General features: G+C 36.1%; 1 protein-coding gene across 1 annotated transcript in view; it reads left to right on the plus strand.

Annotated features, from left to right (window-relative positions):
- Nucleotides 1–27786, plus strand: part of HMCN1 (hemicentin 1) — a 487037-nt gene that overhangs the window by 435695 nt on the left and 23556 nt on the right. Inside the window, exons 83-97 of the mRNA XM_021682591.1 lie at nucleotides 516–729; nucleotides 2760–2894; nucleotides 3295–3485; nucleotides 5240–5321; nucleotides 9664–9933; nucleotides 10639–10809; nucleotides 10928–11098; nucleotides 16283–16453; nucleotides 16611–16781; nucleotides 17632–17802; nucleotides 17976–18146; nucleotides 20552–20701; nucleotides 20995–21132; nucleotides 22306–22427; nucleotides 23607–23844. Coding sequence (XP_021538266.1) covers nucleotides 516–729; nucleotides 2760–2894; nucleotides 3295–3485; nucleotides 5240–5321; nucleotides 9664–9933; nucleotides 10639–10809; nucleotides 10928–11098; nucleotides 16283–16453; nucleotides 16611–16781; nucleotides 17632–17802; nucleotides 17976–18146; nucleotides 20552–20701; nucleotides 20995–21132; nucleotides 22306–22427; nucleotides 23607–23844 — 2566 coding nt within the window. The remainder of the gene's footprint in view (nucleotides 1–515; nucleotides 730–2759; nucleotides 2895–3294; nucleotides 3486–5239; nucleotides 5322–9663; nucleotides 9934–10638; nucleotides 10810–10927; nucleotides 11099–16282; nucleotides 16454–16610; nucleotides 16782–17631; nucleotides 17803–17975; nucleotides 18147–20551; nucleotides 20702–20994; nucleotides 21133–22305; nucleotides 22428–23606; nucleotides 23845–27786) is intronic.

Consider the following 27786-nt stretch of genomic DNA (forward strand, 5'->3'; position numbering starts at 1 on the left):
AGGGTGTCAAAGGATGCCATTCCAGTACATCTAGTAAGATGAGTGCCAAGACTGGCTGTTGTATTTAGCGAGTGAAACTTAAGAATTGCAGGTAGTATTGCCCATACCCTTTCCATCTCCTTTGATAATTTTGGCGGTGTTTGGTGCCACGTTACCAAGAAAGCCAGCTACCAGCTAAGATGCTACCAAACTTCTTAATTATGTGTTATCTGTACATCGTAGAGCTGCAGTACACTTGATGTTTAGTAAACTTTAGAACTTTTGTAGAGTTTTCTGAGAGCTTATTACTATAAACTGCTATAGTTCTGTAGGGTACGGGCTTTCGTTTCAACTCCTGTACATCTTAAGTTACGTTATGCAAAGGCGAGCCAGGTGGCTCCGACTACAAGATGGAAGTTTAAACTGTCTTTAAATAAGAGTGCTCCTTTGGGAACCAAGCTATGCAATTTTGTGTATTTTATGGAAAATGATGTAAGACTGTGTAATTTTAACACTACAATTTTTCTTTGTTTAAGCCGGAGGATTCTGGCACCTATACCTGTGTTGCTAAGAACGCTGCAGGTGAAGACACGCATATGGTCAGCCTGACCGTACATGTTCTCCCCACTTTCACTGAACTTCCTGGAGATACATCATTAACTAAAGGGGAACAGCTACGATTAAGCTGTAAAGCCACTGGGATTCCATTGCCCAAGTTAACGTGGACCTTCAATAACAATATTATCCCAGGTGGGTCATTTAATTCTTAAGGAGATAAATACACCCATAAAAAACTCGAAGCCAATCCCCATTTCCTTTAGCTGCGGGAATTGATTGAAAAGTTACATGAAGAGATGGGGCACCCGGGTGGCTCATCAGTTGAGCATCTGACTCTCCCTTGCAGCTCAGGTCATGACCTCGGAGTGTGGGATCGAGCCCCACCTCCGGGCTCTGCACACAGCAAGGAGTCTGCTTGAGGGATTCTCTTTTTCCCTCTCCCTTCCCCTCAGCCCCTCCCCCTGGGTGCACTCTCTCTCTCTCAAATAAATAAATAAATAAAATCTAAAAATAAAGGTTCCATGAAGAGTTGATTGCTTTAACTTCTATAAAATACATACCTTTGCCTGGATTTTACCCTATACCCAGCATATATATTCTTTTTTTCATTCTTTTGAAGGATAAGTTAATCACAGGACCATATGTGACAGGATATTAGTAGACGTTTTTAACCTAAGAATAATCTCCCTCCCCCAGGAGAAGACAATATCGTATACACAGGGACCTAAACTTATCCTCCCTGATAAATGGATTAAGGTGGCTACTACTGAAGTCCTGAAGACTCACCTAATTTGACAGAGGAGAGCTCTGCTTCTCACTGTATGAATTAACATCGATTAACCTCTCTTATAATGTAAATCAATTATGTAGAAAATTTTTGGTCATTATGTGCACTACAAGTTAAAGTAGTGCCTGGAACCCAGAAGCACTCATCTCTGGGAGGACACGTATCTCCTTATTTGTTAGACCATGTTATCAGCACAAAGATGTTATCAGTGAATAAGAAGTTGTCATACCCAAAATTGAGTTCTGAAATACTGCACTATTAGCATTTAATAAATGTCTTCCTAGAAAAGAAGTAATAAGCTTGAATTCTTCTGTTCTGGAGATTTATGTTAATGACTGAAATTCATCGACTGTATTACCTTAATAATAACAGTATACCTCACTAAGGAAAAATAGTCTAAAAAATCTAATCAGTACTGTTTTCTGACTGTATAATACTAATTCAGCTATTTAAATTTTTAAAGCTCGATTTTCCACTTCATATTCAGCAGTATGAAATCTTTTGAAATAATTTGAATGGGGGAAAGCATACAAGGTAAACATACCAACATAATTAGATATTTGCTGGTCTAATCAGAATCTTATTTTTGTTGTTTGAGGATTAGCATGTTTACCTTATTCTCTATTCCAAATATTATAACTACTTTTATAAATATTTATATCAACAACCATTTATGGAGAAGTTTAAATCATTACAAATTTAATCATGTTGTCATTATTACCTAACTAGCATATGTTTTCATGATTTCCCCTCTGACCTGCCAAGTCCATTGAATTACAGCTAAAAAGGTTTTCATGTTTTTGATGTAAATTGTTTGGGAAGAAAAGGGGTGAGATAAATAAAGTGGAAAATGTCATAGGTCTGAATGAAAGATTTTTGAAACCCAGAGAGACTAGAAGCCAGATTTAGGCAACACTTAAAAGGTGTACTTTAAGTCTAAAATAATTAAGGGGTGCCTGGATGGCTCAGTCGGTTAAGCGGCTGCCTTCGGCTTAGGTCATGATCCCAGGGTCCTGGGATCGAGCCCCGCATCAGGCTCCCTGCTCGGCGGGAAGCCTGCTTCTCCCTCTCCCACTCCCCCTACTTGTGTTCCCTCTCTCCTGTCTCTCTCTCTCTCTGTCAGATAAATAAATAAAATCTTTAAAAATAAAAAAAAATAATAAGTCTAAAATAATTTTAAAAGATGTATATTTTCATTCTCTTTTCCTGTTCCTTCTGCTGTTTTTCATTCTTCAAAAACAAGTGTCTAGAGACATAGCAAATAGCTCAGGGGAAGAAATTTGTGGAAAAGGCTCTCTTCTCCAATGTCATGATGAGATCTCTAGTTCAATTTCTGACCAACTCATAAATCCAACCTGCAAAATATTGAGCTGTTGTGATTATTTTCTTAGGTTACTGAGAGGCATTTAGTCGTTTCCTGACTTGTTTCTTTCAGCCCACTTTGACAGTGTTAATGGACATAGTGAACTTGTTATTAAAAGAGTGTCAAAAGAGGATTCAGGTACTTACGTGTGCATCGCAGAGAACAGCGTTGGTTTTGTGAAGGCAATTGGATTTGTTTATGTGAAAGGTAGGTAAACATGCTCTATTTTTAATTTATCATTTATTTATAATGAATAATTTGCATTTTGCTTCCTTATTATGTAGTAATACACTATAACTTCAGTTTATTAATCCATCTAGTCCTGTTTCACAGATGTGCAAATTCATAAGAAATAATACATTATCAACGTTCAACTCAAAAGTAGGTAAGCAAAGAGATCATTTGGTACAAAACGGAATCATCTGCTTAGATTATCGAAACTAACCAAATTATCTGGTTGATTAGCATGAGCAGTGATTCTGAAAATTCATGGGGTTCAAAAGTGGCTTCTCCCTTCTTCACTAAATTATCTCTCTAAATAGGTCAAAATCACAAAGAAATGATCAGAGCTTCCTTTTACTTACAATTATCTGTTGTTATTTCCCAGAACCTCCAGTCTTCAAAGGTGATTACCCTTCTAACTGGATTGAACCACTTGGTGGTAATGCAGTCTTGAATTGTGAAGTGAAAGGAGATCCTGCCCCAACCATCCAATGGAACAGAAAGGGGGTGGATATTGAAATTAACCACAGAATCCGTCAACTGGTCAATGGCTCTCTGGCCATTTATGGCACTGTAGTAAGTCACACTGAAATTGTTGATGGGCACTTTAACCGCCACAATTAATGCCTCTCTATAAGGTGCCATGAATTGGAAAATTTCTCTTGCATTTCTAATTAAATCATAAAATCTTAATCAATGGGTTTTTATAAAAAACTGAAACAATGCTTCAAATTGATTATTTTAGCCTTTTCAAAGAAATACAAGCAACAAAATAATTCTGCTGCTTTGTTCTCAATCATTGATCTATTATTATTTAGCATCATTCGATAACTTCCTCAAATCTGTATTAGAGCAAGGAAATTGAAGTTTTACAGACAAAATGACAAATAAATTATAGGGTAACTTTCATCACTAAGCTAACTATTTTAGGCTTTCCAAAAGCTTCAGTCATTCAGAAAATGAGTGTTGCTTTAAGTTATTCTAATTTGGGGGTCAAGCGAATGAGCTATTTTATCTAAAAATTTCTTAACTAGACTACCTATGGGTAATTTTTTTATCACATTGTTGAGTTAATTGAAATAATAATTAAAATACAATATTTAATGACCTAATCCAATGAACCACTCAGTCTTTCATTCTCCTGGGTTTTATTTCAACATCGGATGTTGTTCCTTGTCCTTTCAGTTTTGAGATGATTTCTACCTTTAGCTGCTGTAACACTAGTGAGACTTAGATTTCTTTATTACTACGTTCCCCTTTTTCCTCTACACAAGTATTACTACTTCTGAAGTCCTTGGTACTTCTTCTAACACCACCAATGTTAATACTAATTATTTTTACCATACAATTTCAGATTCTTAAATATTTATCTCCAACCCTGCAGTTCTTCCAAGTTCCATCCCAAGTTTCTTATTGAAAATTTCTATTTGGATAATACATTGACACCCCCAATTAAACATCTGTCTTCCTTCTCCCACCCTCTTCTACTTCCTGCAATTCAGTTCTCCTTTGTTGACTTGGTGTTTCTATTAACAAATTCTCCTATTCACAAGACTTTTAGCAAAATCTGTGACTCTAATTAGTCACCAAATCTAAACTCATGGAGTACTTATTTTTTATACCATATATCTATAAATTTGTGAATTATATTCTGTGATTTATCATTATCAGTAAATTAGTTTTTCCTTTCTCTCCTGAAGTTCACACTCTCTAGAGACCACCCTTAATTTTTTTAAATAACCCCCATTAGAAAGGTCTCAATATTTGTTAATTTGTCCTCATTATTTTAATGCTTTTTAAGGTATCGGAACAAGAGGGGCACCTGGGTGGCTCAGTCAGTTAAGCGTCCGACTCTTGATTTTGTCTCAGGTCATGAGACGGGTTGTGAGATCGAGCCCTGCATTGGGCTCCATGCTGACCATGGAGTCTGCTTAAGATTCTCTCTCTCCCTCTGCTCCTCCTTCTCTTTCTCTCTCTCTCCCTAAAAAAAAAAAAAAAAGGAAAAAGAAAGAAAAAAGATATGGAAAAATAGTGAGATAATTTTGGATAGAAGATTATAAAAAATATTATTTTTGCCCTCAGTTTCCTAGCAATTATTATTCCCAGAAAGCAATAATTGGCTGTTTTGAAAATATTTAGGCTGGGAATTTTTTTCTCCTTCTTTTTCTCATTTTAAAACCTATTTATGAAGGTAAATATATGTAGTTTTGTCTACTTCCATGAAAAATTCCTTCTCAAAAATGAAACTTTATAGTAGCCTCATGGTGAAAAAAGTTATTTGCCCTGCTCTGTAGGCTCACATTTTTATAAAGCACTGCTTATTTCCGTAGAATGAAGATGCTGGTGATTATACATGCGTAGCTACCAATGACGCTGGGGTGGTGGAGCGCAGCATGAGTTTGACTCTGCAGAGTAAGCTGCTTTATTCAACTCTATGTGAACACCTGATTGGAGGAATGTTGCCTAATAAAGAATGTTCCTGTTTTTTAACTTCATAGCACGTATATTATCAGTAGCCTTCAGAGTGTGTGTAATTTAGTTTTCTGCTGCTGATAGAGCAATTTGTTATCAAGCATAAGATTGATACAGTTTTGAATATATATTTTTTCTATTTTATCTAACACATGCAGTTCAAGATTACGGTTGCTTGGCAGCAGAGCTTTCTTTTGGTTTGCAATATATTCAGCCAAGTACCCTTCACATAGTTTACCATGGTTCTGGTAATGTGCTTACAAAAATGTCATTTTGTGGCACTTTAAAATGTGTATTAAAAGTATGGTGGTTAACATAACATAATAATAAAAAAATTGAAGAAAAGAAGTAAAGACTAATATAAATGAATTCAAAAGTGCTCTAGGTTGATTGCTATCAATCTTCCATGAAATAATTATATATTCTGGGCAGGACTATCATGCTCATCATGAAGCCCTTCAGTATAAGCCATCAGAAGGACAGTCTCCAGAACCACTTCAGGATTGACCTGAGGATAGCATCATTGGGTTGAGAATTTAAGTGAAAAACTTATTTTGTGACTAGGCTCAGTATTTAATGGGATAAATTTATGTTTTCTTCATTCACTTTTGAGAGATGCTCTAGGCTAGCATTTACTAACAGTTATTTGCTAAACTACTATTATCTAAGACTTTAACTTTTAATAAATAAAACTGTATATATTTAAACTGTACAAAGTGAAAATTTTATGTATATATGTATATATATATATATACATATATATATATACATATATATACACACACACTGTGAAATGATTGCACCAATCAAGTTTACTAACACATCCATCACTTCACAGTTACCATTTTTTGGTTTTGATTGTTTTGGTGAGAACACTTAAGGTCTACTCACTTTACAAATTTCAAGGATACAGTGCAGTATTATTTACAGTCACCATGCTATACCTTAGATCCTTAGAACTTACTCATCTTATAAGTGAAAGTTTGTATCCTTTGACCAACATCACCCATTTATCCCAATCTACTCTGTTTCTATGAATTCAACTTTTTTTTTCTTTTTTAGATTCCACATACAAGTGATATACCATACACTGTTTATCTCTGTCTAACTTAATTAGTTTACCATAATGCCCTCCAGGTCCACCCATATAGTTGCACATGGCAGGATTTCCTTCTTTTTATTGCTAGATAACATTCCATTATACATATGTATACTCATTTTATTTATCCATTCATCCATCACCAGACACTTAGGTTGTTTTCATATCTTGCTATGACAGTGTTTTATTAAAGTACATATTTATCAAACAATAGCCTTGTGGGGTGTTATTAGGAAAAAACTAGAGTTCCATGGTCAAACAAGTCTGAGAGAAAATTGATTAAACAAAGTTCATTCATTTATCAAATATATAAAGAGCCCCTACTATATGCCAAGCCCTGCTTTGTTGCCAGGTTTCTTTACTGCAGGTCTTTCCTGAAATGTTAATATGTTGATGTGTTATAACTCAGCAAGAGAAAGGTATAATATGCCATGTTTCCCAAATAAATGTTATTTCCACGAAACCTTCCTCCCCTCTTTGTTGGGTTAATGTGGGTAGGGTGTCACAATGATTAATCTCTCCTGGAATAGTGTTCCACTGATCTGGTTTATGAAAGGCAGCATTAGATTAGCTTATTTATGTGTACTGACAATAAGTTGATTTAAGTAAATGAGGCATATAAAAACCAAAATATTTGTTTAAAATTAAAGTACCAGAAGGAATGTTTTCATTTAGATGAAGCACTCATATTTAACTGATCATTATGTGATTGGTAGAATTAATTCAACCATGAAAGATGTACATATGGAATTTTATTGTTGACTTAATTTATAGGCTTATAGGAAATGTTCAAATATGGTATTGAAATTAAGACTCTGAGTTTTATTTGACACTTTCTTTGACCATAGTAGAAGGAGCACATGAGCTCATTTAGTCATTATGTTATCATTTAGTGTTGAATAATTAATCTGAGGCATTTAATTTATTCAGCAGCAGTTTATTGAACACATAATGTAATCTGAACACTGGGAGAGAAATAAAAGCCCCAGCCCTGAAAGCTCCTTGAGTAAAGTTAATATAAACATCAAGTAAGAAGGTATTGTGTAAGATGATGTGGATATATACATGAATAATGCATTAATGATACTGGGAGGTTCAAACCTCATGTGAAATAATTACTTTTGTAAAAGACAACATGTCAGTAAAACCTTTACATAAAATCCTGGCATATTTTGTTTTATGTTCTATTATTCCAGATATACTTCTCCATCTAAAATAGAGCCATGACCCTGAATTATCTGATATTCATTACTTCTCATTGAGCAAATCATTCCACCATTCAGTTCAAGCCTACTACATCACAGCTTTCACCTTTCAAGAATATACAGGCTCCTCTTTGCTTACCTATTTAAATGTGAACTCTTCTGATTAAATAAATGTTTAAAACCTTATATTCTGCTGCTGTCCTAAGTGAATCATCCTTTCAAAGCTAAATCCATCTCCATGCTATTTCCTTCTCTCCAAGTAGACTCCCCTCTTCTATGTATAATCTTACCCATTTTTGAAAATCCAGTTCAAGCTTCTTCTTTTCCATGAAATCTCGTATTCTTTCTTGACACTGTAGACCAGTATAAACATTCTGCCAGTAGCTATATACAGCTACTTTGACATTTTTTTCCAACTTCACTTGAGCAGCTATGATCTACTATAGATACTGTCAACCTCTCCCTACTTCTTGAAGCTCCTTCCTTTGATTGCCAGGATACCATTCTCTCTTTGATTTTCTTCCTACCTCACTGATCAGTTCTTAGGATCATTGTATGGGCTTGTCTTCTGTTCATCTCTTAAATAACAATGTTGTAATAGTTTCTGTCTTTGGCCCTCTCCCTCACATTTTAGAATCACTTCCAAAGCAATCTTATCCACTCCTGAATGACTCACAGATCTATATTTCTAGCCCATATCTCTTCTGAGCTACAGATAGGAATATTCTCTCATCATCTAGACATTTCTACATGAATGTCCCCACAGATACCTCAAGCTCAGTAGTTCCAAATGGATACAAATCATCATTCCTTACAACCTCCAAACAAATATGTTCTTCCTCCTATGTTCTACTGAACTGCCCAAACCACACTATATTGTCCAAGCCAAATCCTGTAGTTGTCAGTTCCTCTCAATTCAATGACAAAATTCTGTTATTTCTTTCTTAATGGTTCTTGAATATCTTCCTTTTCCTCTCCATTTTCAGTGAATGCCTCTGATCTCTTAAGTCACTATTGTTATGCTTCTGTATTACCACATATTTACCTATTCTGTACTAAATATTATTCTACCTATTCCATTACTAAATTCTGTAGCTATATTATAGAACAACTAAATAATTATAGTCACTCACCTGTCTTATCAGTGGACTGTGAACTCCTTGAGACTAGAAGTTATATCTGTTATTTCTGAGCATCTAACACAATGCCTGGCAAATAGTAGGCTCTCGATACATGTTTATTGAATACATGAATGGTGACCAGTTATGAAAGAAAAAGTTAATAATGACTCTACCTCAAAAAGTGATGTAAGGGAAAGAAGTGAATGTTCACTATGTAAAATAGACAAAAACAATGATAACAACAATAGTACTAATAATATTATGTGCTTCCCCTGTCAAAGAGCTAGGCTTACATCATCTTAATGGAGTCTTAACAAGAATTCTCTGAAGGATACAAAGGCTCAGAGAGGTCCTAAGGAACAGAAGCAGAGTTGGAACCCAGAAAGTATGACTGTAGAGTCCATGCTATAGGCTAATACGCTTAGGAGTTTAAAATTTTGGACATTTAGTGGGGCGCCTGGGTGGCTCAGTCGGTTGGGCGACTGCCTTCGGCTCAGGTCATGATCCTGGAGTCCCGGGATCGAGTCCCGCATCGGGCTCCCTGCTCGGCGGGGAGTCTGCTTCTCCCTCTGACCCTCCCCCCTCTCATGTGCTCTCTCTCTCTCATTGTCTCTCTCAAATAAATAAATAAAATCTTTAAAAAAAATAAAATAAAATAAAATTTTGGACATTTAGTAAGTAAAACAGAGCTATGAAAAGTCTATCAATGGCCATTGCAACCTTAGTAGTTGAGAAACTACAGTGTTTTATAAACAAATCAACCTATTTTTTTTCAAAATAATGTTACTCTATAATATTAATAAAAATGTTAATATAACTACAAAAACTAAGAAGCTCTATGTTCTTTTTTTCTGTAGGTCCTCCTATTATCACTCTTGAGCCAGTAGAAACTGTTATTAATGCAGGTGACAAAGTCATATTGAATTGTCAGGCAACTGGGGAACCTCATCCGACCATTACATGGTCCCGTCAAGGGTACTCTGTCCCCTGGGATGACCGAGTTAATGTGTTGTCCAACAACTCATTACATATTGCTGCTGCTCAGAAAGAAGATACGTCTGAATATGAATGTGTTGCTCGAAACTTGATGGGTTCTGTCCTTGTCAGAGTGCCGGTCATAGTCCAGGGTGAGTGTGATCAGAGGGATACTTACATTAAATAGCACCAGGAGGTACTATTACCCTGGCTGGCTCAGTTGGAAGAGCATGTGACTCTTGATTTCAAGGCTGTGAGTTTGAGCCCCATGTTGGGTGTAGAGATTATTTTAAAAAATAAACAAACTTTAAAAATAAATATATAGCACCTGGGGCAATCCAAATCATAAAAATTATTAAGCATCTTAGTCTAAGTCTCCTTTTACCCTTAAGATACTTCTAGATTGTGGAGCTAGAACAAAAATCACATAATTTATAGACTGGAGGGAATAAAACAATACAGATTAGAGCAGTAAAATACCAAGCTCTAATAATTCAAAATCCCACACTGAAGTTTTGACTCAAAACTAAGTCAAATTTATTCTCAGAAATCCATACATTTATTTTTCTTTAAAGAATGACATATCCAAAAGGTAAACAGTATTTGAACTTTTTGGTCTCTCACTCTTCTGGCAGCCATGTCCGCATGAGTCAGGATTGGAGCTGAGAACACACTCTAGTTAACTATTTGAAATTCTTCTTTCCCGTATGGATTTTAATTTTACCATCAAGGATAGCACCCATAAGCAGTTGCTCAGCAATTATAGATTCAGCTCTAGACCCAGTGCATAAATGAAATTCAATTTATGTTTTGTTGTTTACAAACAGAGAGACAAAAGTACAATGTTTTATTTGCAGTTCATGGTGGATATTCCCAGTGGTCTACATGGAGAGCCTGCAGTGTCACCTGTGGAAAAGGCATTCAAAAGAGAAGTCGTCTTTGCAACAACCCCTCTCCAGCCAATGGTGGGAAGCCTTGCCAAGGGTCAGATTCAGAAATGCGAAACTGTCAGCGTAAGCTGTGTCCAGGTACATCTCTTTATTCAACGGACAGGCACATGTTCAATAGATACTCATCTCTGTTGTCTCAGTGTTAATGCTTTAAATTGCAAAGTATCTGACAGTGTAATGTTTCACCTTTGTACAGTGGATGGTAGCTGGTCAAAATGGAGCCCTTGGGAAGAATGCACAAGGAGTTGTGGACGTGGCAACCGAACAAGGACCAGAACTTGCAATAATCCGTCAGCTCAATATGGTGGGCGGCCATGTGAAGGAAATGCAATAGAAATAATCATGTGCAACATTAGGCCCTGCCCAGGTGAGAATCCACTGATGAGCAAAACTTGGCTATTTTTAACTCCAGTAAAGAGGTTATAATTACCTTTTCTTCTTTGTTGTAAAAAGATGTTGTAGCCTCTACCCTGGAATATATTTGTGTGTTATTAATTCTGTCTCATTAATAAAGTTATGAAAGGTATGACATTAATCAATGTTAAGTAAAATCCCTGATTTAATTGAATACCTTTATGTTACACCAACTGTGGTGTATTTTTAATCATGTAGAGAAAACATAGTATTTACAAAATCATAGAATTTAAAAGTAATGAGGACCTTAACATCTAATACAGCCATTCATTTTCAGATAAGAAAAATGAAGTCTAGGGTATTTAAAGACTTTCCCAGAAACACACAATTAGAGAGGGCTGAGATAATAATAGCAACCATTCACTAAACACCTGTCATGTTGTAGGAACCATGCTAGGTGCTTTATGTACATGTTGTTTTTTACTTTATAAAACAACCCTAGTATTTTAGGGCTCTTTCAGATTAAAGTGACAGAAACCAAACCTAAATAAGCTTAAGTAGAAGATTCTACTTTCAGGTATGATTGAATTCAAGGATTTGGCCAGTGTTTTTACTAGCATGTTTTCCATCTCTCGTCTCTGCTTTCTTCTCTGGCTTTATTGTCCATTAAACTCTTTCCAAGCAGTGGAAAAAATGACTGCTGGCAGCTACTGGCTCACAGGGGCCTTATAATCTAAGGCCTCAGAAAAAAAAGAGTCTTGCTCTCTCTCTCAGAATTCCTATCAACCTCTGAAAAGGAGCCCTGTTTGATTTTGTTTGGGTCTCATGCTCACCTCTGAACTCAGCTAAGTCCAGATACTTGGATAACTGGCTTGAGCTATCTACCTAGCATGTGTCAAGAGGGTCAGGCTCCTTGTTTGACAGCCAGAAAGAAACCATTTGGGATAGAAGTGTCTGGTCATTCATTAATTCATTCATTTATTCATTCATTTATCCAACAAATATTTATTGAGCACCCACTCTGTGCTCAAGTCATTGTTTTAACTGCTCCAGTTAGAATGGTAAATAGATAATATCATTCAGATATTTATAAGCCTACTGAACAAATGCCAAGAGTTGCAGTGATAGAGCATACCTGGAGAGACACCTTAGCTGAGATGGTTTAAATGAAGGGAGTGGGGGGATGCAGACAAAAACCAAAATATAATAGATGTTCACTACACTGGGTATTGCATCCTATTGTATAAATGAGGAAACCAAGATTCAGAAAATAGATGATAATTCACTAACGTTACATAGCTAGTAAAAAGTGAATCAAGGATTTGAATCCAGGTCTGTCCGATTCCTAAGCCTATTTGCTTAGATCCTGGGTATCTTGATTTGCAGTTCAGAACTTACATTGCATTAGTAAATATAAGTAAAATACTGTCATGAAATCTTAAAAAAATAAGCCAAAGCCAAAACTGTTTTAATCTTAAAGAATTAGAAAGCTGATTATAATAGCGTAATATATCAAAGTCAAAAGAGCCAGAACACCTGATTATAGCAGTCTTTGTGCAGATTGTCAGTTATGATACTGATATAATGAAAAGCAAAATGATATTTGCAGCTGTCCTAAAATAAAAGTCAGGGTTTTTTTCTCTTCATGTTGAGTAACTATTGGTTTACTGATGTTTGCTCACTGTTCTACTGGCTTACTAATTTTGAGACTTTCTCTGGTTATTTCCCAGTCCTTAAATTAATTGAATTTAACTATTGTTTTGGCATAATGTCAGTGGTACCTTGAGACAAGCAAATGAAAACATGTATCTCTTTCCAGTTGAAAGTTTAGTGACATCATATTACTAGCTGGGCACAGACCATAGTGGGAGCATTTACACCTTTGGAAGCATTTACACCATGATGCTACAAATCAGTTTCTCTCTCTATTTCCTGAGAGGTGGTTGTTAAATTTATCATTATACCATTGCAAACTGAGCAGGTAGCCTAAGAAAGACTTTCTCATCTGGGGGTCTGTCAGATTCTTAGGGATAGAAGGGATTTTCTTTTTATACATTGTTGTAATCAACTTGCTAATATTTCATTGAGGATTTTTTCATCTATGTTCATGAGAGAAATTGACCCATAGTTTTCTTTTCTTGTAATGTCTTTGTCTGGTTTTGGTATCAGGGAAATGCTGGCCTCATAGAATAAGTTAGAATGTAATCCTTCTGCTTCTGTCCTCTGAAAGAGGTAGTGAAGAATTGGTATAATTTCTTCCTTAAATGTTTGGGAAAATTCAGCGGTGAACCCATTAGAACAGTGCTTTCTGTTTTGGAAAGTTATTAATTTTGATTCAGTTTCTTTAATAGATACAGGCTTATTCAGATGTCTATTTCTTCTTGTGCAAATTTTGGCAAATTGTGTCTTTCAAGAAATTGGTCCATTTCATCTAGGTTATCAAATTTAAGTGTAGAGTAGTCATAGTATCAATTCATTAACCTTTTAATGTTCATAGGATCCATAGTAATGCCCCTCTTTCATTTCTGATACTAGTAATTTGTGTTCTCAATCTCTCTTTTTCTTCCTCTGGCTAGATGCTTATTGACTTTATTGATAATTTCAAAGAGCCACCGTTTGGTTTCATTGATTTTATCTAGATTTCCTTTTGTCAATTTCACTGATTTCTGCTCTAATTTTTTTTTTCTTCTGCCTTCTTTGGAATTAACTTTCTCTTCTTCTAGTTTCCTGAGGTGGAAACTTAGATGATTGATTTACATCTTTCTTTCCTAATATATGCATTCAATGCTATAAATTTCCCTCCTGGCACTGCTTTTGCTGCATCCCACAAATTTTGATAAGTTGTGCTTTCATCACCATTTAGTTCAAAATATTTTTAATTTCTCTTGAGATTTCTTCTTTGACCTATGTATCATTTTGAAATGTGTTGTTTAATCTCCACATATATGAGGGTTTTCCAGTTATCTTTCTGTTATTGATTCTCTTAATTCCACTGTGGTCTGACAGCAGATATTATATGATTTCTATTCTTTTAAATTTGTTAAAGATGTATTTTATACCCAGAATATGTCCTGTCTGGGTGAATGTTGCTGGTGAGCTTGAGAAGACTGTGTATTCTGCTGTTGTTGGATGGTATAGCCTGTAAATGTTTAATTATATCCATTTGATCAATGGTAATGTTGAATTCAACTATTTCCTTACTGGTTTTCTGCCTGCTACATCTGTGCATTTGTAATAGAGGGGTGTCAGAGTCTCCAACTATGATAGTGGATTCATCTGGTTTTTTCTGTTTTTGTTTTTGTTTTTGTTTTTGTTTTTGGTAATTCTGTTAATTTTTGCTTCACAGAGTTTGACTCTTTTTAGTAAGAATTTATTCTTAATACTGTCAAAATTACAGAAAACTTGCAAGAATAGTATAGTACAATAGTAAGATTCTTGCTTAGGTCCAGAGTCCCTGCACCTAAGCACCATGCTCTATTGATTTTCCAGAATCAGAACTGCAACTTAGTGTAGCACAAATTCATCTATTATAATTTGGATTTTTCTTACATACTAATTCCTCCATAGCTGTTTTCTTTTGTATTATTTATATACCACAATGTTTTATACTTTATCTGGTTTATATTATCATTCTAAATTTTTTCTTTTCATTTCATTCATATAAAAGAAACATTTTAACTCTGCCACATATTATGTCATTAAATTAAATTCTGGTTGGGGTGTTCTGTACTGATTTAAAAAAAATAAAAGGTCTTCAGACAAACACCTCTACTTATATGTAATAGAAACTTCACAGATAATAAATGAATAAGCATCACCCAATTGTAATCCTCCAATAAAAAAAATGCATCAATGGCTTTTTGTTAACCAACAGCCTTGAAAATTGGACATATTAAAATAATTGGAATAGCTAAATTTTTTTCAATCACACAGTCCATACATCAGTAATCCAAATTAATAAAGAAGTAGTTTTGAGTAATATCTGCCTTATATTTAAAGGCTTTGTTGTTTCTTTTTTTCTTTTCTTTTTTTTTTTAGGGTTAGTCAAATACTTGTTAGTCCAAATTCTTAACAGCTAAAATACATGTGTGTGATTATGCTTGTCTGTGTCTACTAAGTACATGGATATGTAATAAACTCAACTAGAAAATGTTAATTGAAAGAAAATCTACGGTGTGTTTTAAACTATATTCTAAACAAAGCAGGCAAATGATAATTTAATGTCATTACTTGGTTTTCAACTAATTCTTTTGGTGTCTGATAGGTTGTGTTAAGAGAATATTTAGACACTGACCTTAAGGCCCTATTTTGGTTCATATCTTGGTTCAACTGGGTGACCACAAAAACATATTTTATGAGCCCTATTTCTAGGAAATTACCCTTAAAACAAAAATATCACTTGATACTGACTTATACATGAGAGAAACCATAATGTTGATTCTTAGCCCATGCACCTGGTAGGAAACACAAGGTTGTTTCAGTCTTGCGGTTAGATGGTATAATATGTTAGTTACCAAAAGGAAGGCCTTAATATCACTCCGTGGAAACTACTGGTCAAATTTTTGGTGTTTAGGAAGCAGGTGAGTACGTTATTCAGAATTTTTAATTCATGAACATTATGTAATGGAGACAATTTTTTAAGGAGTTACAACTGTGCAAATCATCATGTTGTTGAAGGATCTAAGTGTATTTTTAAACATGAAGCTGAATCAGGCTTAAAGATGTGGTCTTGAGTCTAGAGTCCAAGTTATCATTATGGAAATGATTATATTCGTTATAATTGCATCTAGATCTGTTATACAGCCTTGCTCCTAAGCTTCTGGTTCCTTCCACTTTTCCCAGAGCATAAAGCACAAACAAATGCTTATCTAGGATTTTTTAAACTTAGATTGTATTTACATATGGTAGTTTGATTACATTCTATTTTAATAAAATAGTCCCTTTGGATAATTATAAGCATTCATTTTGGCATTAGGTAGCCTTCTGAATTTTCCTATAAACACTAATTCCCATGAAAATCTAACCAGAAGGAGAAAGGAAGAACATTATTTATGTTTCCTTTGGTTCAATTTCAGTTATTTTTGATTCCAGGCTAATTTAAATCATTCCTGAGTTAATTTACTTGTATAATTTTTTTATTTAACAAATGTGGTTCTGTGCCTTGCAACTTGCAACTTGTCTCATGGGATATTTGTAGTTCATGGAGCATGGGGCACTTGGCAGCCTTGGAGTGCATGCAGCGAAAGTTGTGGTAAAGGTGCCCAGATAAGGACCAGACTGTGCAATAATCCACCACCATCATTTGATGGATCCTATTGTGATGGGGCAGAAACACAGATGCAAGTTTGTAATGAAAGACACTGTCCAGGTAAGAGAAATACAGTGTTTTTACCTGTAATAAATTGACATCTACCTCTTATCTGAGTAGCATGTCAGTAAGAATCAATGTCAATAAGAACATCACCCAACCTAACAATGCTCAGGGTATTGTAGTAACAGAGCACATATGTTTTTCCTTAATCCAGTTGATGGCAAGTGGGCAGCTTGGACCAGTTGGAGTACCTGTACTGTGTCCTGTGGAGGAGGTGCCAGACAGAGAACAAGGGAGTGCTCTGATCCTGTCCCCCTGTATGGAGGAAGCAGATGTGAAGGGAGTGATGTCCAGAGCGATTTTTGCAATAATGACCCTTGTCCAAGTGAGTGTTGGAAATAGTGAGTCAACATTATACTTTCTTAAAGTTTTATTAGGCCTTAAGTCCTTAAAGTTATAATATACTGGCACACCTGGGTGGCTCAGTTGGTTAAGTGTCTGCCTTCAGCTCAGGTCATGATCCCAAGGTCCTGGGATCAAGTCCCAGTGGGGCTCCCTGCTCAATGGGGAATCTGCTTCTTCCTCTCCCTCTGCCCCTCCCCTCTGCTCATGTGCTTTTTCTCTCAAATAAAATCTTTAAAAATAAAAAAAAATTAAGAATTTTTAAAAAGTCATAATATACTGTTACTGGATTCATCTACGTTTGGTTTAGAATATCCAAGTGTTGTACAGTTGCTGCTGTGCCTGTATAATACCAAAATGTAACTGATTTATATAGGCAAGGGCTGTGTCCTATTTCATTTCCTCTCTAGGACAGGCTGCAGAATGCAAGGACAAGGGCACTCTTATGGTGTTGATGATATCTTTACAGAGGCAAGCGGGTGGTTCTTTTCCTTAAATCAGTCACCAACCTAGATTTTAAGACCCTAACAGCATCTGAATCCACTGTATCTGGATTTTATAGTCTTGACTCATCAAGAGCAGAGATCTTGTCTCATTCATATCCTTCAGCTCCTGGAATACTGTAAGACTCAATAGGTGTATATTAAATGGAATTTCTCAATGACGGGAATGTATACCCCGTTTCTAGTCAGAATAACAGCTAAACCATCTGCCTTTGGAAGTTGCCTATTCTCCGATTCGTATATTTCTTTTCAGTTCCTGGGGAGAGTCTTACCATACTCTTTGGATGAATGTCATTGTTTAGCACCTGTTCCAATGGTTCTCTGTTGTAGTTCATGGTAACTGGAGTCCTTGGAGTGGCTGGGGAATGTGCAGCCGGACATGCAACGGGGGGCAGATGCGGCGGTTCCGCACATGTGATAACCCTCATCCCTCCAACGGCGGAAGAGCTTGTGGGGGGCCAGACTCCCAGATCCAGAGGTGCAACACTGACATGTGTCCTGGTGAGCCCCCCCCGACTCCTGGCAGTAAAATAAGGAGAGCATTTCACTTAGTGCTCATTGTAGCTAGCCCCATCATTTCAGATCTTAAAATGAGAGTTGTATAGGTAGGGTCATCTGAACTGTAGATTTTAAAACCCATGGGTTAATACTGGCCATTCCATTCTTGTTCACAGTGGATGGAAGTTGGGGAAACTGGCATAATTGGGGCCAGTGCTCTGCCTCTTGTGGAGGAGGTGAAAAGACTCGAAAACGGCTGTGCAACAATCCAGTGCCATCTAAAAGCGGGCGCCCCTGTCCAGGAGATGCTACTCAGGTGTCCAGATGCAATATGCAAGCATGTCCAGGTAAGCAACTAAGTTAGACTTTGGTGGAACCATTGCTAATTTATCTACAGCCTTCCTGCAGATTAGAAAAGGATATCCCTCTGAGCCCACAAATTGCAAAATGGTGCCAACTCCAGAAAGAAGAATTAGGAAAAATGTATTTTTTTTCCCCTTCAAGTTGGTCTACACCAAATCTTATGGCTGGATTTTAGCTGCTGTTCATCCCCATCCAGGCCCCCTTGTAAAAAGATATGGTCTGCACAGCTATAAGTAGTAGTCCTAGGCTTGAGGAATACAAAGGTTTGGAAGACTGGAGAAAGCCAGGCTGAGATTCCAGGCTGAAAATGAGAGTGAGACAGAAACTGAATACTTAACTTGACTAAGGTCAAGGTCAAAATGGTCAAATGACCCAAATTAAATGACCCAGAGAACTAAATGAATTAGTGATCCTTCTATCCCTCTCTCCTGCTTAAGACTAAAGATAAGAACCAAAATAGCCTCCAAGGTCCTGATTGGCCCTGCTATCTACTTTCCTGTATCATCTTGCAGTATGGTTCCCACCACTCTCCACCCTTTGCTCCTTTTGGTTTCTCAAATATGGCAAACCACCACCTCTCAAAACGGTGACACATGCTATTTGCTCTACCCAGAAAGCCCTTGTCCCGCCTTCTCTGGCCTAGTTAACACCTAACTTTCTTCAGATCTCCACTCTATTTTTACTTTCTTCTCAGACTTCCCTAGGTAGTATATATCTCATACATTAGTACATTTCAATTTTACATTTGTTTGTGGAATTCTAATGAATGTCTGTCTCCCTCTTTCAGATATAAGTTCTATGAAGGCAGGCCTCATGCCTTTTTCTTTCTTATTATTATATCCTTGTATATTGTAACCTATGTATAAATGAACAAATGAATGTAATCCAGAACATGAAGGCTGAACCAATGTGAAAAAAAATGTATTCTGTCACAAATAATCCAAGTAATGCAAATTAAAATGGTAAAATACTATACTTACTGATTTTTCTGAAATTAAATACAATTGTATTTCTCCCTGGAATATAATATATAACAATATCTGAAACACCTAGTGACTTTTTAAAAATATATTCAGTTAAAAGTCATCAAGTAATGAATATTTATGAACTTCTCTATCAGCTTCTTCCCAGTATGTTTCCTTCTCTTGCTAAAGCATGCACTTCACTTAAAAAGCATTCAGATCTGTATCTGTACCTCCGAAACAAATAATGCAATATATGTTAAGAAAAAAAAAAAAAGAAGATAGCAGGAGGGGAAGAATGAAGGGGGGGAAATCGGAGGGGGAGACGAACCATGAGAGACGATGGACTCTGAAAAACAAATTGAGGGTTCTAGAGGGGAGGGGGTGGGAGGATGGGTTAGCCTGGTGATGGGTATTGGGGAGGGCACGTTCTGCATGGAGCACTGGGTGTTATGCACAAACAATGAATCATGGAAAACATCACTACATCAAAAACTACACTACATCAAAAACTAATGATGTAAAGTATGGTGATTAACATAACAATAAAAAAATTTTTTAAAAAAGCATTCATTAACCACCTATTCTGTGTCAGTAGCTAATAATTTTGTTGAACAATGGAAAGAAGGCATAAAATTACTGTAGAGATGCTTTTTTTAAAAATGTGTAGTTGTTTTCAACCTAATTGTATGAATTTTGCAGCACTGTTAAAACACCCTTCTCAATTTTTTCTCAAGTTAACTATTTTCCAGTATATATAGGTATTAAAGAAAACTTGGTAAGCCTTCCATCTGAAACACAAGACTGAATAATACCTATTAAATACTCCACACCTATGTTGACAGTGACCTGTAACGAGGCTCAGGAACTGTTTTGAGGTGACCCTCCTCACAAAGGAGGCAGTAGATAAAGGAACATGGGTTTTGATGCCAAGCACATCTGTGTTCAGATCTTCATTCCACCACTTATGTCTCTGAACTTTATTTTCCTAGTCTGTAAACTGTGGCCATTTAAAATGACTTTATAGGACTTTTGACTGGATTAAAAGAGTTACCTCATATTAAGTGCTTAGTATGGTGCATGACATGCTCAATAAACTCTCATTATTATCATCATTTCATCGCCATCAACAAACACCTTTATTTTGGCTTTGGGACTGGGTACTGATTGTATTCTTTGGATTGTGAAATAATGCCATGATATACATAGATTGGAAGGACCCTAGATTTATGTGGGAGGATGAGTGTTACATGAAAGTAGAATGTTTTGAAAGCTTATTTATTTCACTCCTAAATTCAGATGTCATATGATATTTTAAATGCTTGAAGGAAGATTTGTAGCATCTTTGAACACTGGCCTTCTTTTCTCCCCTGTAACATTGATGAAATTGTTTCCTTATCCAAGAATGTTTTTTCTTCCCCCAATAGGTGGGCCCCAGCGAGCCAGAGGAAGTGTTATTGGAAATATTAATGATGTTGAATTTGGAATTGCTTTCCTTAATGCCACAGTAACAGATAGTCCTACCTTTGATACTAGAATAATACACGCCAAAATTACCAACATACCTCGCAGCCTTGGTAAGTCTCTTTGCTTATAAAAGTTGTTAATAGCCTCTTTTTTTAAAATTTATATGTTATTCTTCACTTATTTCTGCTTAAAACTTCTGGATGATGCTACTACTAAATGATTTGTATGATAGTCCTTAGTTCTATCCCAATGGTAAATTCTTAAAGACAGGTGAGATCCTGATACTTATTTTGCTATTATTCATTATTTAGGATTCATCCTTGTAAGTAACAGGCCCTGAAGATAATAATAACAATGGATTGTGTATCTTTCTTTGTCACCTTATTTATCCTTTCTTCTTTAGGTCCAGCAATGAGAAAAATAGTTTCTATTCTAAATCCCATTTATTGGACAACAGCAAAGGAAATAGGAGAAGCAGTCAATGGCTTTACCCTCACCAATGCAGTCTTCAAGAGAGAAACCCAGGTGGAATTTGCAACTGGTTAGTGTCAGCTGAACTAAATATTTTATTACTATAAAAAATACGATTGCCTTAAAAGTTGCTGCTTAAGAAAAATACGTTTATATATATTCCCCCAGAGAATAATTTTAAAGTTTTTGATGTAGTCTTATCACAAATGATATAAAAGCAATTTCATATTTCCCTGTAAACTTTTACTGACATGGATCTGTAAGAGGCCATGTGTTTTCAAACAGTATAGTGATTTTTTTATACCCCCAAAATTTTTTCTCAACTTTTCTGTATCTTTTCTCTTTAAATCCTCAGAGAGGGTTTTAAAGGCCAAAACAGAGCAGGAAAATGAGTCATTGCTATTAAGTAAAGACTTTTGTCTATGAACCTGAGGTTCAATTAGGATACTCTATAGGGATTTTTTATCAAAAAGGTGGAAGTAAAAATAAGCAAATCTCTGGGCTTTTCACTTTACTCTTAGTCTTAATGAATATGGATGAGCTATTCATGGCACTTTCCAAGTGCATACATATTTTTGTTGACCTCCATTACAAGCCTCTTCAAAGGTGAACAGCCTCTATGGTAGTGCTCTGTAAGGAAGAAGGGCTGAGGAAGGGGCTTTAATCAGCCCGGAAGACAAGTGGGTCTTTTCATCGTCATCCGCTTACTAAGATGCCCCTTTGCTGCTTCTTGAAGCATCGGAAAGAACAAAGCCCTATAGCCAGACTTGTGGTTATTGCCAGTCCACCTGGTGAAGCTGTCTGTCTCTTCTCATACCGTATTTTTGCAGAACTGTCTTGCTATTCTTGTGAATTTAAAGTGTGGACTCTGGGTCACCTGGCTGGCTCAATCAGTAGAGCATGTGACTCTTGATCTCAGAGTCATGAGTTTAAGCCCCATATTGAACATGGAGCCCACTTAACAAATAAAATAATAATAAAATAAATAAAGTATAGAGCCTTCACATAACTATATGCCATGTTCTTGCCACAGAAAAAGAGTTTTAGAACCTACCACTCAATAAGCCTACCTCATTCATTCAGGGACCAAATGTGAATTTAATAATTTATGGTCTATGCTTATTCAAGTTTGAAGGAAAATAACATATGTATTTGATATGATATGTAAGGTAAATCTGCTCCGTGCTTACACAAACCATATATTTGTTTTTCGCTGTTAAAACGAATGAATTGCAATTCCCAGGAGAAATCTTGCGGATGACTCATATTGCCCGGGGCTTGGATTCTGATGGTGCTTTGCTCCTAGATATCGTTGTGAGTGGCTATGTCCTGCAGCTTCAGTCACCTGCTGAAGTCGTTGTAAAGGTAAAATGCCAGGATAACTTGCCTTCACTGTTTTTTTGGAGTAATGGTAAGAGTAGCAATCAAAGATTCATAGAAAGAGCACAGAGACCTTTTGTAGTTTCCCTTGTTTGCTCAGGGGAATAAATAAACCACTAAGGTTAGAAATGCCTAGCTTGTCTTTGTATAGAAATCTTCAGGAATAAGTCTTTACACACTCTTACTGGTTTTATTACCAGTAATACTTACTGGTTTATTACTGGTCCTGTTTACCAGAACCAAAATCACTGCTATGTAGATTTAAGTCATTTGTTTAATATTCTGCAGATAAGAAGAGTACTGTTATATAAAAGGTTTTGTATATCACCCATAAAGTAATTCAGAAACTAAAGAATGATAATCACCCTTTCACATCCTTTCTTTACTCTTTACCTACAACTTTGAGTCCCTTGATTAAACTATAATTTATGACAATAAAGTGATGAAATCAGTGTAGTTACAATTAAAAGCTTCAAACTTTTTAAGTTATTTCCTAAGCACTACTCTACAATTACTCTTTTATTTAGAGCTACAGTTGACCCTTGAACAACATGGGGATTGGGGTGCCAACTCCCCTGGGCATTCAAAAATTACATATGACTTTTGACTCCAAAAACTTAACTACTAATAGCCTACTGTTGACTAGAAGTCTTACCAATAACATAAACAGTCAACACATATTTTATATGTTATATGTATTACATACTGTGTTCTTACAATAAAGTAAGCTAGGGAAAAGAAAATGTTAATAAAATCATAAGGAAGAGAAAATACACTTACAGTACTGTACTGTATAAAAAAAATCATATACGGGCGCCTGGGTGGCTCAGTTGGTTGAGCGACTGCCTTCAGCTCAGGTCATGATCCTGGAGTCCCGGGATCGAGTCCTGCATCAGGCTCCCTGCTCAGCGGGGAGTCGGCTTCTCCCTCTGACCCTCCCCCCTCTCATGTGCTCTCTCTCTCTCTCTCTCAAATAAATAAATAAAATCTTTAAAAAAAATCATATACGATGATCCACACAGCTCGAATCATGTTGATCGGGATCAACTGTATATATGCTTAGCCCCTTAGCCTTTATTTTTCTCATTCTGGATCTCACCATACCCTCAGAAAAAATAATAGGATGAACCATGCTGATCCTCAAATCTATACCGTCTTCCTTAGGATTACACAGAGGACTACATTCAGACAGGTCCCGGGCAGCTGTACGCCTACTCAACCCGGCTGTTCACCATTGATGGCGTCAGCGTCCCATACATGTGGAACCACACCGTTTTCTATGATGAGGCCCAGGGAAGAATGCCTTTCTTGGTAGAAACACTTCATGCTTCCTCTGTGGAATCTGACTACAACCAGTTAGAAGAGACACTGGCGTTTAAAATCCATGCTTCAATTTCCAAAGGTACCTTGGGTAGAGGGAAGTCCAGATCATTTTTCCATCCAGTCCTTTCTAAAAGGGTAAAAGAGGAGTGCCTGGCTGGCTCAGTAGGTACAGCATATGGCTCTTGATCTCAGGGTTGTGAGTTCAAGCCCCACATTGCATGTAGTGATTACTTAAAAATAAAACTTAGGGGGAACAAAGGTATTTAATTCCTAAAAAAAGGGGGGGGGTGAAAGAATTGCATCATTGTCATTCAGAATAAGGATATTAGGGCACAGACTAAACCTAATGATATCAGGTTTTCATGTATGTTGTCTCTGTTTTGTGGGAGGCGATAAACCCAGTCCCATGGGAGTTCTAGTACATTTGGATTACAAACTAATATGCTTCTCTATATAACATGGTGGAGTTATTGTTCTGTTCTAGATATGCAGAAAGGTTTAAAAAATATATCCTTGTCAGAATGATGTTTTCTTTGGGTGCTCGAGCCCATTGTTCTTGTTCTGACTCATATTTGTCAAGGTTTTTTAAATTCCTGAAACATAATGTAAAGGTATATTTCAACCTAAATCAGTAAAAAAAAAAAAAAAGAAAGAAAGAAAGAAAAAAAGAAAAAGTTTCCATATTTTAAAAGCAACTTTTAAAAATTGTGCAGCAATAATCAGGATTCCATCTGTCATTTCTTACTCCTGGACATTATAATTTTTCAACTGCTTTTCATTTTCTAAGCATAGTTTTTTTTTTCTAAATATTTTATTTATTTATTTGACAGAGAGAGAGAGAGACAGTGAGAGAGGGAACACAAGCAGGGGGAGTGGGAGAGGGAGAAGCAGGCTTCCCGCTGAGCAGGGAGTCTGCTTCTCCCTCTGACCCTCCCCCCTCTCATGCTCTATCTCATCCTCTCTCTCTCAAATAAATAAATAAAATCTTTAAAAAAAAATATTCATATTGGCCTTTGCTATGAGCTGGCTTTCCTAAAATAGATCCAGGTAGATTTTAAATATCATTTTGTTTTATCATGCTCAGCAGATACACTACTCATTTTCTCAATTTACTCTTGTTTTCATCACTTGTGCACATGACTATTTTCTTCATCAACACCTATCAACTATGTCATTGAATTTGAGATCATAGTAATCTAGGAGAGCGTGTTCACATTTTTTTGAGATGATCACAGATTCATGAAGCCTCAGAGCCAGTGAAGCCCCTAGCCCCCCACCACCTCCACTCCCATGTTGCCACCACCACCTCATTTTACTGTTGTCATGCATGTTCAGGTCACTGGGACAAAGGAAAAGAGCCACTGGAATGAAGAGTTATGTTTCTCTTCCTCAGTAATGCCCACTTTTCAGGTATAACTTCTGTTTCTACTTTTTCCAGTACTCCATATAATTAAAAGAAGACAACTTTGCATAAGACTTTGGTTAAAAATGGATTTACATCGGGACGCCTGGGTGGCTCAGTCGGTTAAGCGGCTGCCTTCGGCCCAGGTCATGATGCCAGGGTCCTGGGATCGAGTACCACATCGGGCTCCTTGCTCGGCAGGGAGCCTGCTTCTCCCTCTCTCTCCCTCTGCTTGTGCTCTGTCAAATAAATAAAATCTTTAAAAAAAAATGAATTTACATCATCTGGGACGAGAAGAATTAAAATTATTTTTAAAAATCATGTATACTTTTTACTCAATCATGTAAATTCTCTAAGCCTGAACTGCTTGAAGATCTGTAACGGTGTAGTTGGGGAATCTGGATCCCACAATAGGAGAAAACACACTATAGGACATTTATAACCCCTTACTATTCTTAGATACTATGGTTTTATGAATTACATCTGATATCTGTGCACATTTGTTTGTTGAGGTTCCTGTGAATTACAAGAATTGGGTACTTAAAATTTCTTTTTAAGTAACCACCAGGGGGCAAGCTTGCATTCTTGGTTGCTTAACCACCTTGTTTTCTCCTCTGTGTTGGGTCTAGACTAGAGCTATGATTACAATGCAGTTAGAATCACCTAAAAAGCTTGATGAAAGTTCATATTTCTAGGCACAAAGGCTTTGGCTTAGCTAGTCTAAGGTAGGGCCTGAAAGTCTATATTTTTCACACAGCCCCTAAATGATTCTAATGTATCTGATCTGCACACTGGCATTTGGAAACTGCTGGTCAAGTCAACTCACAAACATAAACCAATATAATTTTTTTAAATTTTATATATTTAAAATAAAATGGATTTACTTTTAAAATATAATTACAAAATATATTTATATTTTACAAATTAATCAGAAAGCATCAGAAACAATGAAGGAAAGATAAATTTAACTACAAATAAGTTTTTTAAAACTTCTTGATGGGAGACAATGACAAAATTGAGAAGCTAAAATATACACCAAGAAAGAATATCTGCTTTACATATTATAGACAACTATGATGAACCTTAATATGTACAAGGCTCTTAAAAATCAATAAGAAAAGGCACCTGGCTAGCTCAGTCAGTAGAGCGTGTGACTCTTGATCTTGGAGTCATAAGTTCAAGCCCCACATGGGTGTAGATCCTGCTTTAAAAAAATAAAATAAAATAAAAAGCACTGTAAAAAAAATCAATAAGAAAAAGACAACACCCTAGTAAAAAATACGTAAAGGCTGTGAACAGGAAATTCACAAAGGAAGAAATAATAATGACAAAATGAATGTGAAAAACTGTCTAACTTCACCAATAAGCAAAGAAATAGAAACTAAAACAATGAGGTACCATTTTCCAATTATCATTGTTAGAGATTTGAAAATAAGATAACCACTCAGCATTGTATTTCAATATGAAAATCTTTAGATATTACTATACTAGAAGATATGAGAGAAGTATTCATAATGGCTGAACCTATATATAGACCTCTGATGTGATTTTTTTTAACATTTAATAATTCTTGGTAATGTATAGAATAAAACAATGTACAGTCAACCTTCAGTTTATAGGACAGTTGCATTCCTGGAAAATTCATTGTATATTTTAATCACACAAAAAATGTTTAATATGTGGAAGATATGTTCTAGTCTTCAATAATTACATACAACTTTCTCACTTCCATGAAAATCTTTCAAGGCAAGGGACAAATCTTCATCTTGCATCATTATCCCAAACACTGCAGTATTATAAAACTTGCCCCAGGGTCTGCCCACTCACTAAATTTTAATAGGCCTCTCTATCATCAAAACAACCAAAGAATCTCCACAAAACATCCTAAATGTTACCTAATAGAAGATATCCCCCCCATTGAGAACCTAAAATCTAAAGCTACTATCAGATAATAACCTATATGACACATCTTTTCCACAATTATAACTTCCAACACAGTGCCCCACACAATATACTGGTTGTAGTAAGGAATTTATGAATCAGTGAATAAATAAAAATGAAGCATAAATTATAATGACCACCTGGTTGTATTCTTGAGTTCAGTGGTTGAAACAGACTTACATCTAAATCCTTGCTCTTGTTTATACTAGCTCTTTGACTTCAGACAATTTACATAATCTCTGTCTCAAATTCCTCATCTGAGTTGTAAGGTTTGAATGAAATAAAGTACAGGAACTCACAACACTGTGTGACACACAGCAACCATTTAATAACCAGATAGCGAGACGCGCTGGACATTTCTGTCTCATCCATCTTCTTCCCATTTTCCTCCAGATACAGGAAAATAGATGCTGTCAGGGTCGTTTTTATACTCACGGTAGAAATGGATCAGGAACCTCTACTTTCTCGTCAAGGTTTTAAGCAGTTTGGTTACCTAGAAATAGCAAATTGGACTCTCCTTTTTAGTCAAAGAAATTTTCACTGGAGTAGTGTTTCTTACACTTTCCAGATACATAGATATATAAAACAGTTTTGAACATTTTCACATCCTCAGCAAAGCTCAAACAATATTGTTATCAGAAACTCTCCAAAGTAAAATGAATTTGAAAAATTAATGCC

Source organism: Neomonachus schauinslandi, chromosome 6 (assembly GCF_002201575.2).
Source record: "Neomonachus schauinslandi chromosome 6, ASM220157v2, whole genome shotgun sequence".
NCBI lineage: Eukaryota > Metazoa > Chordata > Mammalia > Carnivora > Phocidae > Neomonachus > Neomonachus schauinslandi.